Genomic DNA, 17919 nt, shown 5'->3' with positions numbered 1-17919 from the left:
AGACAGGTTATCTTCAAACCCTTCAGAGATCTACAGAATATGGCATTTAAAATGTTTTAATAACTTAGAAAATTTTTCTTTTTTGTTATGACTATGAGACATGTTGGCTCCTGGCAGTACCAATCTACTTCAGAGAAAATATGGGCATTGAAGAAACTGCATATGGAGTTAACTTTCATTGTGGCAAAAGTTAACCACTGGACAACCAAGTATCCTCGAATCAACAGGACAAAATGGACAGACAGGACATAAAACAAAGGATTACTGATTCTTGCCAAAACAAGTGTGGTTATGGCTTTATCAAAAGGCATCTTCAGAGGCCAGGACAATATGGCACCATCCCTGAAGTGGCCTTCGCAATTCGAAAAAGGTACAGTGCCCTTTTCTTCGAAGGCAGCTGAACAGGCAGTGGGCCGATGGCCTCTGATGTGCAATGGAACAGCAGCTGAAACAGTTATTCTTGAAGAGTAACTAAGCTCACGCCTCTCAATAGTAGACTGGCATTTGATAGAGGGATATGGAGAAGAATGGGATGCTGAGATGAAGCCATATATACACAGCCAAGAAGAATGGACAGCTGAATTAAAAAACCATCAACAATTTCCAGAATTTAAAATCCTGAATCATGACATGACACTAGTGGAATTCAGGTTTTTCTGGTACATGGACTACTCTCACTCAATGTGAGATTGAACTGTTGACCTTGTGTACATCCTACTTCACAAATGAGTCTGTCAGATATGCTAAGCCTATAGGCTGAAGATGATGCCCCAGCACTTCAGAGAAACCTCAGGTGACTGTCCAGACAGCTGTCTGTTTCTGTCAACTCACAAATTTTTTGGAAGTTACTTATGTGCACTTCCTGTTTTTATTTTTGTTAGCTAATATTATTTCCTTCTTGGGTCTCTGAGGGAGTTGAAGATTAGTTAGTTATAGTTGAAGATTAATTAGGATACATTTTGGACTTACCAAAATAGGATAGATAATGAAATTATTTTCTCTGAATTTGTCAAATACAAATGGACTAGACATTGTTTAGGTATTTATTACTTGTATATATTGTATATAGTTATTGTACTTTTGTATATAGTTTTTCTTATATTAGTTATAAGCTTTTTCTTTTTTTTCCTTTTTATTAAAATAGAAAAGGGGAAATATGGTGATATTTTATTTGTATTAAAATATTATTTGTATGTTAATAAATAAAGTTGCCCGGGGGTCAGAGCTATTAGCAAGCCATAGGAAAGCAGGGCAGTGGTAGCGTACGCTTGTAATTCCAGCACTTGGTAGGCAGAGCTGGGTAAGTCTCTGTGTGTTCAGGGATACAGCCATTATTGGATACACATGCTTTTAATCTTAATACCAATCATGGAAAACCTGGAGGCCTATACAGACAGGCTGTGAGGAGGCGGTCATGTGGTTGGGTTTACAACCAATGAGAAGGCAGGACAGGAACTCTATATAAAGACTTTAACACAGGGGTAGCTCTGGTTCGGAGAGGTAGGACCACCGCAGGAGGAAGGGTAAGGTTTTAGCTCTTAGCTCTGACCTCTTGGCTTTCTTCTTTGCATTGGTTCTGTGTTTATTATTTAATAAGAAGGTTGGATACATCTACATTTAGCAATTCAATTCATGGAACTGCGTGGGGTGAACCTTTTGTTGCATCAACTGGTGAGCAAGCAGCTCTAGGGTTAACTTAGAGAAAAATCATGATGCAGCTGAAGAGATGGCTCAGAATTGAAGGCTATTGATTGCTCTTTCAAAGGTTTGCTATGGCTGTCCTCAGCACCCACATGGTGACTCACATCAGTCTGTAACTCCAGTTCCAGAGGATCCCAAACACCCACACACATAAAGTAAAATTAATATTTTTAAAATCACAGCAAAGGATATTTTCTAATTATTAAACTAAAAGCTGCAGGCTTTCTATTCCTCCTATATCTCTACCTGCATAGTCTTACAATTTCACCTCTCTCATATTTAATGTTTTCATTGTAGTTCCTCTTTCATTGCCCTTCTTAAAATCTGGACTACAAATGTTAATTCCCATGTATTATGTTCAAGAGTGTAATGTAAAAAATAATAATAGGGGCTGGAGAGATGGTTCAGCGGTTAAGAGCACTGGCTGCTCTTCCAGAGGAAGCAGGTTCAATTCCCAGCAGCCTCATGGCAGCTGACCAACTGTCTGTAACTCCTGTTTCAGGGGATCTGACACCCTCACACAGACACACAGGCAGGACAGACACCAATGCACATAAAATAAAAACAAATAAATTACAAAAAAAGAAAATAGTAATGTAATGTATTTAGGAAAGCTCAATATTTTGAATGGGTAAATTAATAAGCTGCCTTCTCCCTCCCCTATTCAGGTAAAATAGTTTGGTACATTTATTCCCTACTCAAAATTTCCCAGGAGTAGGGTGGATTAATAAAACCTCTCACCTTATTCGAAAAAGTTGAGGATTGAAATTAAATGAGATGTTTTGTAAATAAAATGTTTCTACCCTCTTTCTGGTTTTGTTTTCACAATTTGTTTCTGCTTAAGTTCGAAGACTCCCACAGTCAGTGAGTGACTCAGGTCCCCATTCTACTTCACATCTATTCAACAACATCACGAACTTCCTATAAGATAATGATGGAGGGGGAAAAAAAAGAAAATTTAGACCAAAAAATGCTGCTTAATACGGTATAACACCGAGGCTGGAGAGATGGCTCAGTAGTTAAGAGCACTGGCTGCTCTTCCAGAGGTCCTGAGTTCAATTCCCAGCAACCATATGGTAGCTCACGACCTTCTATACTGAAATCTGGTGCCCTCTTCTGGTGTGCAGGCAGAACACTGTATACATAATAAATAAATAAATCTTAAAAAAAAATACTGTGTAACACCATCTAAGTCAAGTTTTTATGTTCAACAATTTCTGCATTTTCGTGTAAGAATTTTCTAACCGTTCTGAAGCAGCAATGAATACGTCTAGTATTGGCACATTCTCATTTTCCTGAGGGCCATTTACCCGTCTTACATACGTAGAAAGGTTCATCATCTTACCTAGGGCCCTGACAACGGTATCTTCAAGCCTACTGAAAAATGAAAAATAAAAAATAAAAAATAAACTTTTAAAAAATGCGTTCTAGCTGTACACCCGGACACTCATCAAACGAAGGACAAGCACTCTATACTCCCCGAATGTGGCAGGCTTTTCCTCTTGGGAAAGACTACAAGGTTTTATACTGTGTTTTATCTCAAGAACGCTCAATCTGTTAGAGGAGGAGCTCCATCTGCCTGGGGGGAGCAGAGCATTTGGCATCCTCCTCTCCGACTCTGCCTCAAACAAAACACACCACCTCAGAGGCCAGGCCGAGCGCAAGCCGAGTATCCCCGGAGAAACCAGTCCCTCAGGAAAGCCCGTTTCCAAGCAGGAGGCGTCCGCTCACCACCCAGGTCGCAGCTGGAGTTAGCGACCCCAGACCACGGCGCACCGCGTTGCTCCCCTGCGCTCGGAAGCTTAGGACACTCGCGCAGGCCACGACATGGAAGCCTCTAACACACCAAGAGGAGAACCAGCGAACCTCTGAGGCTCCGAGTTCGAACCGCCGCGGGAGCCGTTGGGACGCGCCTCCCGGGCCACAAACTCCGCCCACACGCAGGCTCCGCAAATGCGACGCCGGAGCGCAGAGCATGCCGGGAAAATGAGGCTGGACGCGTGGACGGGCTACGCGCCGAGTTCATATTGGACTACATTTCCCATCATGACGGCCGCCATGCTCATTGGTGTGTGTGCGGGAAGCCAAAACCTACAAGTCCCGTGTGAAGCAAGGCTCCGAAACCCAGTGGGGTGTAGAAAGGGAAGAGCAGCCCCGCCCTCACGCAGCCCAGTGGAGGACAGCGCTTCCCCTTCGAAGGCAGGGTGAGCCGCAGCCGCCTGAAGTTCGCTCGAACTCGGGATTTCAGAGCGGAGACGCCAGCATCCCACACCTCCCTAAACTCTTCCAGTCCGAGATCGCTCCGACAGGGATGGGCGGCAGGATCTGGCTGCCATTCCCAGTGCTCTTCCTGGCCGCTCTGCCGCCAGCGCTGCTGCGGGGGGCGGCCGGATTCAAGCCCTCTTTGGACAGCGACTTCACCTTCACGCTCCCGGCGGGCCAGAAGGAGTGCTTCTACCAGCCCATGCCCCTGAAGGCCTCGTTGGAGATCGAGTACCAAGTAAGTGCGGGGGCTAGCTGGCCTTCCCCGGGCCCGGCTGCACTGCATCTTCTCTTGGAAATCTTAGGACCGCGGGCGAGGTGAAATCTGGAGGGTCGCCTGGGAAGCTGGCCTGCTCAGCGCAGGCGCACTAGGCAAGGCTCTTGATTACCTGGAACTCCCAAGTTTGTCCAGTCCGAAAATTGACACCCTCTCTCTTCCCTTTCCTCTGGTCGGAAAGAGGCCAGCACTGGTGACGTCAGTGGCGTTAGTCTTTGTTTCTTAATTCACCCATAGCTTTCCTAGCTAGTATACACTACAATTCTGAGAGTTTCACAGTATGGGGCTGAAACCACATTTTTTGTGGTTTTGTTGTTGTTGATGTTGTTGTTGTTTAATTATTGGCGAAATGATGACACTTGTTTGAATCGCCCTCACCACTTAAACCAAATTCCAATATTATGAAATTGTCACGGTGTTTGCTTCAGTTAAGGAATTTTGAATTGTGACCACGTGAATATCTCTAAGTCAGATTTTGAATTATGTTGAAAGGCGCTGTTGCCATGTTTACTGGTACATTTCCGTCCCTGTTGTGTATCCATTACTTTCAAATCAAAGAAGGTAATAGTGTATTACAACTTTATGACCGTTTTTTTCATTGACTTTGTCAGCATTCTCCCCATGTCTTTTGTTCTTATTATCTGCAGAACACGGCAGTAGAAAGAAGTGCTTAATTTATGTAGTCGTTCTAGCCAGTAATTTCTTAAAGACAAGTTCTACCTGACAACTTGTGTATCTGTGTATCCAGATAGCAATGCACCAAAATATATGTTCATGTGTTTTGTCTTTGAGGCTTTTTTTTTTCCAAATTCAGTTCTGAATGCTATTAGGTGTTAGAGCAGAAAATATTTACGTAGTAGGCAAGAGTAGAAGCTCGGAAGTTGCTGCATGCACATGTCGCACACAGAGGACACATCCAATTTTTAAACCTTAATGTAGAATTTTTATATGAAGAAACATTAGGATTATTTATAGTTTACAGGAAGTATCTGAAAATCTAAAACTGAGATTACAGCTTACTATTTCTCAATTTCTACATGTGAGCATAAGTTCAGCCTTTTCTAAACAGTTAATGTGTGCAAGAAACTGAGCAGGGAGGAGGATTAAAAAGAATCCTTGTTCTCAGGAGTTTTAGGGTTCACAGGCAAGCTTTGTTTAAGTTCGAGGATTTTTGTTTTGGTTTGGTTTTTTGGTTTTTTAGTTTTTTTGTTTTGGTTTGGTTTTGATTGGTTATGTTTTGCTGGCTGGTTGGTTGGTCTGTATTTTGTTACAGGGTTTCACTATGTACCCCATGGCATTGAATTCATTATGTAGCCCAGGCTAGCCTCAGGACTTCACAGTAGTCCTCCTTCTCCTCAGTCTCCCAAGTACTGGTATTACAGCATGGGCCACCACCCCCTACTTAAACAGGTAATTTGAATGAGGTAGGATTACATACTGTTATAGTCATTTCTTGGTTTTCAGAGAATAGGGTTGTTGGAAAAAGTGAAATTAAATCTGAAAATGAGATAAGAATGCAAGAAATGAGGCCAGTTTCAGAAAAGTGAAAAACTGAATAGACTGATTTTAGGAAATATGGTTTGAGTGTTCAGAAGTACTGTAAGTACTGAGTTTTTATTAGGTTTGAAAACTGTAAAGTCTGAGGGTAGAAGTAGCAAAACATGAAATAGACCACACAGCTGGGGAACAGAGACGGGGTCATAAATGTGCTTCAAGAGAAATAGCTTTTCCCTTATTTTTTACAATGACACATAAGATTTTTTTTTTCTTTTTGGTTTTTAGAGACAGGGTTTCACTGTGTAACACCCATGGCTGTCCTGGAACTAGATCTGTAAGCTAGCCTGGACTCAGACACACAGAGCTCCACCTGCCTCTGCCTCCTGAGTGCTGGAATTAAAGGTATGAGCTACTGTAGCCAGTTTTCATTTGGGCCACAAGCTCACAAATAGCGACACAGAGACTTATTAATTATAAAAGCTGGGCCTTACTTAGCATAGGCTTGTCCCACTAGCTCTTATAACTTAAATTAACCCATTTATACTAATCTACATTCTGCCACATGGCATTACCTCATCTCCTTACTGCCCATCCTGCTTCCTCCGAGTCTGGCCAGTGACTCTACCTTTCTTCTTCCCAGAGTTCTCTCTCTCCCTGGAAGTCCCACCTATCTCTCCTGCCTAGCTATTGGCCAATCAACTTTTTATTACACCAATCACAGCAATACAAATCTTCACAGTATACAAATATCCTACAACACACCACCACATGTCAGACAGACACATAAGATTTAAGCAGATTGCTGGGTGGAGTGTGAAGAGCAGATTTAAAGGAAGCAAAATGAGACACAGGGAAACCAACTATGAAGTTAGTGAAAAAGTCTGGATGGGAAAATAATTTTTATTAACCAAAAATTTCTTGAAAGCCAAGAATGGTGCAATCTGCTGGTAATTCTAAACACTCAGGAAGCTAAGGGAGAACGATGACAAGTTCAAAGCCAGCCTAGGCTATGTAATGAGACCTTGTCTCAAAAATATTCGGGAGCACAATGGAGGATGTCAACTGCAGGCCTCCACTTGCACCTTTTAAAGGCAGGACATGGTAGCATATGCCTTTAATTCTAGAACTCCAAGGGAGGCAGAGGCAGACCTGGCCAAAAATGTGCCTTACATAGTGAGTTCCAAGACAGCCAGGGCCACATAAAGAGACCCTGTGTCCAGTAAATAAGTAAATAAATAGATAAAATCTTTTTGGGGGTGGGGGGGTTGATACAGGGTTTCTCTGTGTAGTTTTGTGCCTTTCCTGGAACTCACTCTGTAGCTCAGGCTGGCCTTGAACTCACAGAGATCCGCCTGCCTCTGCCTCCCAAGTGCTGGGATTAAAGGCGTGCGTCACCACCACTCGGCTAGATAAAATCTTTTAAAAGCCTTTACATCACATGGTTTACTTTATAGAAGTTTCTATTTTCAGTTTGTAATATGTATTTTTTCTCTTCTATAGGTTTTAGATGGAGCAGGATTAGATATTGATTTCCATCTTGCCTCTCCAGAGGGCAGAACTTTAGTTTTTGAGCAAAGAAAATCAGATGGTGTTCACACGTAAGTTGACTGTTTGTTTGAGACACAATATATTTACATAAATCCCTGGCTGGCTTGGAACTTGGAACAATCCTTGTACCTTGGCCTTCTGAGTGCTGGAATTGCAGATGCATGCCACCATGCCCAGGAAATGTCTCTTGACTTCTTTTGGCTGGATCTAGTAAATGGTGGAGAAAGTCAGTACATTGGCACATTTATTACTATTTATCAATGTTATATAACGATTTTTTAAAGTCTTTGATAGTGGGACATTTCAATGAAAATGTCTTCCACTTATCCTACTCCTCATTTTAGTTTCTTTTGAAACTAGGTTCTCTATTACCCAGGCTGACCTCAATTTCATGGAATCAGGGGGTCCTCCTGCCTTAGTCTCCCCAGTGGCTGTGATCATAAGTGTCTACCACCGAGGGCACCACACCCAGCTAGCTTTTTGCTCTGGTTAATCTATTGAGACATTTTATATCTGCTTTTTTGGATTAAAAAAAAAATTGTTTTGTTTGTTATTGTTTTTGTTTTCAAGACAGTAGTTCAATCAAGTAACTGACTGGACTGGAACTCAGACTGCTTGCTTATCTCTGTCTCCTGAATGCTAAGAGTAAAGGCATTCAACACCATGTCTGGCTTTTTTCCCCCCTTCGGTTTTGAGACAGGATTTCTGTGTAGCCTTGTCTATCCTGGAACTCCATCTGTAGACCAGACTGGCCTCTGCCTCCTGAGGTCTGAGATTAAAGGCATTAGCCACCACCACCCAAATATTTTTTTTAATTTTGTATGAGTGTTTTGCTTGCATATAAGTATGTGGTCCACGTGTGTAATTGGTACCTGCAGAGGCCAGAACTCAATATCAGATCCCCAGAAGTAGCTCTAAGCACCCACATGGTGCCTCACAGCTGTCATAACTCCATTTCCAAGGTATCCAGGCACTCTCTTCTGACCTCCATAGGCACCAAACACACATGGTGCACGTATATACACAAGGACAAAACATAAAAGTCATATTAACCACTTAGTTGTTCAGATATTATTGAATTTTTTTCAGCATGTAGCATGGTTAATGAAGGGTTGTGATCAGTATTTTGAAATCCCCAGTAGCAGGTAACTCCACTGATGCAATAAACAAATCAAGCCGACTTAAAGTCCAAGTTTAGTGAGCAAAGCATCCCTGGGTGATCTCAAAGGAAGAGAAGTAATCATATGGCAGGTCTATGGACCATACCTTATAAACACCCTGTAGGCACGGTCTTGAGGAGGTCAGGGGGAGGAGCGGCTGCTTGGCTTGCTTTCTGAGGGCAGGGTCTGGAGAGGGAGGAGGGGACTGAGGTGGAGCTTCCAGCTAAACAGGTTGAATAACCTCTCTAAAGTTAATTAATAAAATATAATCTAGTTTTATTAAATTCTTCTAATTTATTTTATTTAATTAGGAAAACACTAAAGATTAAACATAAATATGTATAATGCTGGGCATGGTGGCTCATTCCTTTAATCCCAGCAGAGCTCTTTGATTTTGAGACTGTGAGTTCCAGGACAGCCAGGGCTACACAGAGAAACGTTGTCTCAACAATACCCGCCCCCCCAAAAGAGAAAAGATCAGGCAATCAGGTCTCCAAAAAAAAGGTATCTATTGGCCACTTATTTTTAGCATCATTCTTACATACTACTTCTATATTGCCTGTGAATTCTTGCTGCTTTTGGGATATTAGGAAAGCCTAATGACAATAATAAAATAAAAACTCAAGTAAGATTCTATTTGAAGAACCACAAATTTTAGATGGATAGATAGATAGACAGACAGACAGACACATACATTTTTTGCCCTTTTTGCAACAGTATCATAACCTTTTGGAGTACATTCAGGTGTGTCCAACCTTTTGACTCTACAATACAATCTCCAGAGCTTACACTGAAAAACTACAAAATCAAGTTATAAAAAAGATAAAAAAAAAACAAAAAAACTTCCCAGGGAGGCAGAGGCAGACAGATCTCTGTGAGGCCAGCCTGGTCTACAGAGTGAGTTCCGGGACAGCCAAAGCTACCCAGAGAAACGCTGTCTTGAAAAACGAAGAAAAAACAAACAAACATGTTTTTAGCAAGTTTACTGTTTTGTGTTGAGCTGCATACATAGCCGTCCTCTGACACATGGACACATGCACTCTGTGAGCCACAGGTTAGACTCTCCTGAACGAACGCTGTGCCCTTCAGAAGAGCCATCAACTGGTTATGGTTACTATAACAGCAAATACATGTGGTTCAAAGCACATTGAGTATAATAGAAAGGGTTTTTTTGGGAAATAATCATTTCTTTCTTTTTTCTGTTTCTTTTTTCTTCCTTTCTTTCTTTCCTTCTTCTTCTTCTTCTTCTTCTTCTTCTTCTTCTTCTCCTTCTCCTTCTCCTTCTTCTTCTTCTTCTTCTTCTTCTTTTCTTCTTTCTTCTCCTTCTTCCTCCTTTCTCCTCCTCCTCCTCCTCCTTCTTTTCTTTTCTTTTTTGGGTTTTTTGAGACAGGGTTTCTTTGTGTAACAGCTCTGGCTATCCTGGAACTTGTTCTGTAGTCTAGGCCTTGAACTCTCGAGCCCTGTAGACCAGGCTGGCCTTGAACTCACAGAGATCCGCCTGGCTCTTCCTCCCAAGTGCTGGGATTAAAGGCGTGCACCACCACTGCCCAGCTAAATGTTTTAATAACTTAGAATTTTGTTGGCATGAGACACTTTGCTCCTGGCAGCACCGAGCTACTGCCAAGAGGATGTTGGGCATAAAAGACACTCTATATGGAGTTTATCTTCTTAGCAAAAAATGGCCTGTTGGGCAAAGAACTGCCCTTACCTCCGCTGCTGACAGTAAGCACACTGTCCATTGAGGACAAACAGGACACAAAGAAAAGTGACTTCTGAACCATGCCAAGACAGTCTTTCAAATACCCTGCTTCTGAAAATGGTCTGTCAGATATTCTAGGCCTATAGCCAAAAGTGGATGCCCCAACACTGCAGAGAAACATTGGGTGACTGTCCAGACAGCCGGCTGTCTCTGTCTTTTCTTGCATTTTTTCAGAAGTTGCTTGCTTGTACTTCTGTTTACTCAGGTAATATTATTTTCCTTCTCAAGTCTTTGATGGGGTTGAAGACTAGATAGTTACAGTTACAATCCTCTTGTATCTATCTAATAGCATATCAGGTACTAGAGTTAGATTCTTCAGGATAGGACAGCTGTTGGTGTAATCTCTGTAATTTGCCATTTAACTATGGTCTGGACATTTAGCATGTGTTTCTTGCTTGATATTGTTCTTGTTGGTTGTAGTTCCATTTTGGCTTATGTTATTACCCTCTGAAAGGGCATCTACTTCACTTTTAACTCAAGCAAGCTTCCACCAGATCAAAGCCCCACACTAGTTCCTAGGCTGTTCCAGCTAACTCACCTACATCCCACTACAACATACCCATTATAACTGGCAAGACTCCTACCATTTCACTTCTCTCTACACACAAACACAAGAAAGCCTTGACAGTTTGAGTAAACTTTACGTTTCAACCCATGGAGTGGTCAGTAGTTTCACTGCACCCTCACTTACAATAATGATTAGAAAGAGGCACAACAGTCAAACCTGAACATTATACATGAATATTGCCGGTCAAAGGCTCTATCACTAAGCTGTATCCCCTCAGCAGTTTTAGGCTTTGTTTGTTTGAGACAGGGTCTTTCTATGTATCCTTGGCTGTCCTGGAGCTCTCTGTGTAGACCATGCTGGTCTCAAACTTGCCCATCTCTGCCTCCCAGCAGGGTCTTTCTATGTATCCTTGGCTGTCCTGGAGCTCGCTGTATAGACCATGCTGGTCTCAAACTTGCCCATCTCTGCCTCCCAAGTGCTGGGTTTAAAGGTTTGTACTTCAGGTATTACAGCTCTGGAGGGAGAGGTATCCTGACTTGTCCAGAAGTCAGGCTATACCTAGAGCTGCAATATGACAGCTCTGGAGGGTGGAGCCTCAAGAGGACAGCTCAGCTCTGGAGGGAGAGGTATTCTGACTTGTTGGGAAGCCAGGCGATAACTGAAGCTAGGGTGTGGTGGGGGATGGTCTCATCAGAGGGATGTAAAAATAAACCTAATGATGGATAACAAAAGACCAATACCTCCAATACCAAACGAAACCTCTCTTGAGAAAGTGAAAATTGAGTGGCCACCAGTATAAATGTATCCAGAAAGGTTCATCTAGTGAGAAACTTTCTTACATATCTAAGCCCTTATTAGAATTCTCAATAAAGAAAATTATCTTTTGTATGGAGCAAGATCCATTCGGGTACTATACATATTAGGTTCTTTGCTATTTATAATTTCTCTCTGGCTCAATAAAAAGAACAATGAAGGGATATTTTACCTGAATCTAGAATTCTCACAGAACAGATTTTTTAACTCAATAGGCCTACCAGTGTCTGAGTCGGTTTTAGAGGAGTTAAGTGTTATCCACAGTCTCTTGTGGAATAATTAACTGAAGGGTAGTTACTGTATGGATAGATTATAAAATGTAGTTTTGCCATTCTTTCAAGAAAATGGTGTTTATTTTGTTGAGGGGCAACTGTAATAAATGTCATTAGCATGTAGAGATTTCCTTTGTAGGGTTTTTCTCCACCAAAAGGGAGGGGGCACAGAACTTGTTAGAAAACCACTTCATAGCCACAAGACTTTAATCCCAGCACTTAGAAGGCAGAAGCAGGTGGTTCTCTCCATGTAAGTTCAAGGCCAGCCTGGTCTACATAGAAATTCCAAGCCAGCCAGGGCTTTGTAGTAATACTCTGTCTCAAAAAAGCTAAATTTTTTGAGACAGGGTCTCATACTGTATCGTAGACTGGCCTCAAAATCACAGCAATCCTCCTACCTCAGCCTCCTGAATTCTGGGGTTATAGACAAGAGCTACAATGGCCAGCAAGACGAAGAAACTTCAGTTCAGCTTAGCTATGAATGGCATTTATTCCACACAGGCAACTGCACAGAGAGTAAAGTACCAGCTATTGGCCACAGACCTCACCTCTTACCTTTGTAAACTGCATTTTAGAATACAGTTAGTGTCAGGAACCTAAAGGAAAACCCTTGGTACAATTACTGATTTAAAAAAAAAAAAATGTTATATTTGTGTGTATGTGACCTGTGAAGGTCAGAAAAAGATGTCAGAGCCCTTGAAACTGTAGTTAGAGTTGGGTGTAAGTCACCTTTGTGGGTAGTGGGAGCCTAACTCCAGTCCTGTTTTTTGTTTTGTTTGTTTTTTGAGACAGGGTTTGTCTGTGTAGCTTTGTAGCCTGTCCTGGAACTCACTCTGTAGACCAGGCTGGCCTCAAACTCACAGAGATCCACCTGCCTCTGCCTCTTAAGTGCTGGGATTAAAGGCGTGCACCACCCACCACCCCAGCCAACTCCAGTCCTCTGTAAGAGCACCAAGTGCTCTTAACCACTGAGCCATCTCTCCAGTTCCAACTGTCACTGCTTTTGAAAACTAAACAAAACTCAGTTTAAAGATTAATCTTAATTGAAGGGTAAGTTGTTATATTTGCATATAAATAGGTCTCAGTGTAGAATTTCTTTAAATTATAAATATTAAAGCATATTATGATTTATCATGTATTTCAGCTTTGAATCCTATTCTTCCCCCCACCAAAAAGAAATTTAGAACAAGCCAGGCATTGGTGGCACACACCTTTAATCCCAGCACTCTGGAGGCAGAAGCAGGTAGATCTCTGTGAGTTTCAGACCAGCCTGGTCTACAGAGTGAGTTCGAGGACAAACAGGGCTACACAGAGAAACCCTGTATCCAAAAAAAAAAAAAAGATAAAATAATTTAACATAATTGACCAAGTAAATTCCAAGATTGTGTAACTTGCAAGTATTTGAATATATTGTCCAGTTGGAAGTACAGAATACTAAAAATGTGCCCTTTTTTAATGCAGTATAGAGACTGAAGTTGGTGACTACATGTTCTGCTTTGATAATACATTCAGCACCATTTCTGAGAAGGTCATCTTTTTTGAACTGATTCTGGATAACATGGGAGAAGAGGCTCAAGAACAAGAAGACTGGAAAAAATATATTACTGACACAGATGTGCTGGAGATGAAACTGGAGGATATCCTGGTTAGTAGGACCTTTTGATAAGTAATGACAATGCAGCAGCCAGAGATTTTATTATATGACAGGGATTGAACTGAACATTCTTAGCTATATTTTCCAAAAACTGTTGTCTCTGCCATATTTTTACATTATTTCAAGTCTCAATTTTAGCTTATGTTTACCTTTTTACTAGAGTTTTTCAAATCATATATCTCAAATGAATCCCATCCTAAAAATACTTCTTTGCAGAAAATTTAATTTTAAACATGAAAAACAAAATAAACTTATTTTCTCATAGTTCCAGAACTCACAAATCTGAAGTGAATTTCACAGGTATGAGGTCTTACAGGTGTGGACAGGGCTGAGCCTTTGGAAGGCTCTGGGACTCTTCACTGTGAGGTTTGCTGGCATTCCATGGCTTTTGCTGCTTAGATCACTCCAAACTCCTGCATCTGTTATAATGTGTGCTGGACCTCGCTGGATGACAAAACATTCAAAAGTAAAATACTATAGACACACAATGGATTAGGTAAAAATTGCCAAATAACGAGAGATAAAATATATAAAAGTCCTGGTGCTATGCTACTCAAATATTTTGATCTTGTCTTCTCAATTCATGGTATATTTTTATCTCTGTTAAATAAATTAAATTTATCATTACTATTTTACAGCCTCATGGAGGATCTCTAGGTGATACAAGTCATAACTGCCCTTTAATTGAATTGTATTCCCATATATTTAAAAAATTGTTTTGATTTTAAAAATAGCATGAAGAACCGGGCGGTGGTGGCGCACGCCTTTAATCCCAGCACTCGGGAGGCAGAGCCAGGCGGATCTCTGTGAGTTCGAGGCCAGCCTGGACTACCAAGTGAGTTCCAGGAAAGGCGCAAAGCTACACAGAGAAACCCTGTCTCGAAAAACAAAAAAACAACAACAACAAAAAAAAAAATAGCATGAAGCATATTACTAAAGGAACGTGTCCTTAGTATTTTTAATAGTAAAATTACTGTATTTATCTCCAGGAATCCATCAACAGCATCAAGTCCAGACTAAGCAAAAGTGGCCACATACAAACTCTGCTTAGAGCATTTGAAGCTCGTGATCGGAACATACAAGAAAGCAACTTCGATAGAGTCAACTTTTGGTCTGTGGTTAATTTGTTGGTCATGGTAGTGGTGTCAGCAGTTCAGGTTTATATGCTGAAAAGTCTATTTGAAGATAAGAGAAAAAGTAGAACTTAAAATTCTAACAATGTCACTTAACATTGAAAAATAAGAGGTAGAAAATTCTAATACAATGTTACAGTCAAGATCATTAGTAGTTTTTACCATAACATTTTCAGAAATTAAGTATAAGATATATAAAATTTAGTAGAAAAGGAAAGTCCTCATTTTATGTCCAGATAACATTGACCCACTTATACACTTATGTATACAACAGGATATCATACAAAATTTGGATTTAATTAAGCCATATTAACTATTTTTCTAAGTTTAAAAATCTTTCCCAAATATCATATATGAATTAAATAAATGAACAGTGTTCATAAACACACCACCTGTTTGCTTTCACCCACAACTTTCTCTGTAAATGTGGCGATCTTATATTAGGTTACAAATCATTTTCTCTATTACATCTCTCCAAAAAAGTAAATAGAAGTATATCATGGAAATAATATTTTTAACATTTTTCTTTTTGTTTTATTTTGTTTTTTGTTTTTCAAGACAGGTTTTCTCTATGTAATAGTCCTGGCTGTCCTGGAACTTGCTCTGTAGACAAGACTGGGCCTTGAACTCACAGAGATCCACCTGCCTCTGCTCCCAAGTGCTGGGATTAAAGGCGTGCACCACCACTGCCTGGCTGTTTTTAAGATTTTTATAACCAAATATAATGTGAAACATTATCCAGAGTATTAGTTTTTATATACTTAGTCTACAGTTCCAAAAGCTGACATTTTGATAATTAAAACTGGAAAGGCATTCTTTCCTCTTAGAAATTAGGCATTGTCTTTTTTCTCTTTAAAATGATATTACAAAGGTCTTCTTATGTGAAGATATATAACGGGTAGTTGATGTTCATGAATAGGATGCATTCTGTCTAGACATTAGCTAAGATTAAATTCAAGATAAAATGAATATATTTTTATATTACCCATCAAAAGTGTTGTATTGGTTTCTACACAACTATTGATTTTGTTGTTTTTTGTTTGTTTTTTCCAGACAGGGTTTCTCTGTGTAACAGCTCTGACTGTCCTGGAACTCACTTTGTAGACCAGGCTGGCCTCAAATTCACAGAGATCCACCTACCTCTGCCTCCCAAGTGCTGGGATTAAAGGCATTCGCCACCACAGCTGGCCAATAGTTATTGGTTTTGATAATACATTGTCACCAGCAGGTGTGAGGGACATACTTCTGAAGAGATCTGACCTTAGTGTAAATAAATAGCTCCTTTCTAAGTTCTCAAAATCATCAGAAACATGAGGAAAATGAGATAAACTTGAGAATACAAAGTACAAAAAGTTCACCTAAATAGAACCATAATATATGGAACCAGATGGGCTCATCGTACAATCACAATTCTAATAGAAAATAGAGGAGGGTAATTTTAAGTTCACTGGAAGAAATTGTATTTGTCATAGTTTTTATTTTCTAGGTACTGTTTTGAATTACAAATGGTCAGGTAGATTTTATAAAATGTACATCCTACCATAAGATTTAGCACTGGGTATACATATTTATTATAGTTTTATTTTCACAGAATTGCCTATGATCACCTACTGACTTTGAAGGATTAAAATAATCCCCAATTATAAACACCTAATATGGATATAAAAGCCAATATACACAAAACGCTCTGCCTTTCTAGTTTATTAGTCTGTAGTACAATCTTACTCAAGTACTAGTAATTTAACTTCATCATGAAACAATTTAAATTACACCCATTTATAGTGTTATGATAAGTGTATTGTCAATGAGAAAAAACAGTGAAATCTGGGTATTGAACCCATATATTGTGTGTGTATATATATTATATACATAACCCATAAATATATATATATATATATATATATACACACACACACACACACACACACATATATATAGCTGCAATTCTTACTGAGCAATAATGATCTTGTATTACCCTGCTATTTCACATACACACAAAAAAAATATGGTACACAGAGAAAAAAATTCACTTACAACTATATTTTTTTTCTCCTTCTTGGGGCCTTGGGAGAAGACTAGAAATTTATTTTTCCCTATTCAGAGGCTTTTCAAAACATGAGATAAATGCCATATATGATCAGTAACTGGCCAAGAAAATGCTCCGGTATTCTAAGAAAATCTCCTACAGCATATAAAGAACAAAGGTCATTGAGATCATTACCTAAAAAAGCCTCCCTTTTCTACTTTCTTTTAAGTACAAGAGAAGCAAGCTATAGGTGCCATAACTGATAAGCAGAGTACACTTAAGAGTCCTACTGCATCTTTTCTGTAAGACTGTGATTAAGAATTCTACCTCTTAGATACAGCCAATACTGTACTGTACTCCTGATTCCTTACCTAACACTGTATTTGTTACATCATCTTGTATGTATGTAATTTGTGCCACTGATTTTTAAATCTATAATTCAGTTACTTCCCCTGCCATTTAAAATGGTAGCAGTATCTTTATTGGAAAAATTAACTTAGGAATGTTAAAGATTTTATTTTTATAGACAAAAGTAAAAAGAGATATTAAGAACCATGTTGCCTGTATTAATCATAAAAAAGTAAGACTGTAAGCAAAAAACAAAATGTTTATTTTTTAAATGTGTATTATCTGCTTCATGAGTCTTTTGATGTTACTTTCTCAAATATGCTAAAGTCAAGTAAGCCTTCACTTGATCTAATTTTTATCTTGTTCTTAATTGTATAAATTACTACAGTAGTTTTACAGAAATGTAGAGGTAATCATTCTGAGTTGCATTTGGATTATGTGCTCTTTTACAAGAAGGTCAATTAACAAAAGGTAAGTAAGTGTTTGGAAACATTGTTGAAATAAATTATAAATCAAAGTATACTTAGGTATATTTATATCTTAAAATTAACAAAAACCATGTCCCTGTAACTTTGTACCTCCAGTGAAAGTTCTTTATCAAATTTTAAAACAATTTAGCATGTAATTTTTTTTCTTATAGAGTATAATACAGTGTTGCTTAAATTATGCTATATTTGTGTCATCTTAAATGAGCAACAGACTATGTATATTGGATTCTTTACAGCTAATAAAAATTACTGTCAGAGAAATTTTACCAACCTATCATTATTATTGTCTACTCCTTAAAGCTTTTTTTTTTTTAATGTCTCCTGTCTGCATGTATGCCTTCATGCCAGAAGAGGGCATCAGATCCCATAATAGATGGTTGTGAGCCACCATGTGGTTGCTGGGAACTGAACTCAGGACTTCTGGAAGAGCAGCCAGTGCTCTTAACCTCTGAGCCATTAATCTCCAGCCCTTA

At 39.6% G+C, this 17919-nt stretch overlaps 2 protein-coding genes across 5 annotated transcripts in view; one reads left to right on the top strand and one right to left on the bottom strand.

Moving 5' to 3' along the window:
- Ccdc18 (coiled-coil domain containing 18) overlaps positions 1–3655 on the bottom strand; it is a 129941-nt gene extending 126286 nt beyond the window's left edge. The window contains exons 1-2 of one of the 3 annotated variants that reach the window (XM_052735704.1): positions 3433–3547; positions 2443–2622 (exon numbers count right to left, since the gene is read on the bottom strand). The gene's annotated coding sequence lies outside the window, so the exon portion shown is untranslated. Of the gene's footprint in view, positions 1–2442; positions 2623–3342 lie in introns of all 3 variants that reach the window. The other 2 variants (XM_052735705.1, XM_052735702.1) reach the window with 2 other exon arrangements.
- Positions 3656–3771: 116 nt separating this feature from the next.
- Tmed5 (transmembrane p24 trafficking protein 5) lies at positions 3772–17712 on the top strand. 2 transcript variants are annotated; one of them, XM_052735711.1, is made up of 4 exons: positions 3772–4201; positions 7238–7335; positions 13259–13446; positions 14417–14556. In XM_052735711.1, exons 1-4 carry the CDS (start codon positions 4013–4015, stop codon positions 14500–14502), a joined length of 561 nt encoding a protein of 186 aa, XP_052591671.1. In that variant the 5' UTR covers positions 3772–4012; the 3' UTR covers positions 14503–14556. The 2 variants fall into 2 exon arrangements, with proteins under 2 accessions (XP_052591671.1, XP_052591670.1); XM_052735710.1 differs by having other exon boundaries at positions 3777–4201; positions 13259–13442; positions 14441–17712.
- The last annotated feature ends 207 nt before the right edge of the window (positions 17713–17919 follow it).

The sequence above is a fragment of the Peromyscus californicus genome, unplaced genomic scaffold, assembly GCF_007827085.1.
Source record: "Peromyscus californicus insignis strain IS unplaced genomic scaffold, ASM782708v3 Scaffold_13__1_contigs__length_99412109, whole genome shotgun sequence".
Classification (NCBI taxonomy): Eukaryota; Metazoa; Chordata; class Mammalia; order Rodentia; family Cricetidae; genus Peromyscus; species Peromyscus californicus.
Note: the sequence above shows the minus strand (reverse complement) of the source record. Positions and strands in the feature narration are given on the sequence as shown.

Bases quoted from the DNA above. Each gene is read 5' to 3' on its own strand.
- Tmed5 (XM_052735710.1), top strand. From the start codon at position 4,013: ATGGGCGGCAGGATCTGGCTGCCATTCCCAGTGCTCTTCCTGGCCGCT. The intron at 4,202-7,237 runs GTAAGTGCGGGG...TCTCTTCTATAG, and splicing joins CGTTGGAGATCGAGTACCAA to GTTTTAGATGGAGCAGGATT. The intron at 13,443-14,440 runs GTTAGTAGGACC...ATTTATCTCCAG, and splicing joins TGAAACTGGAGGATATCCTG to GAATCCATCAACAGCATCAA.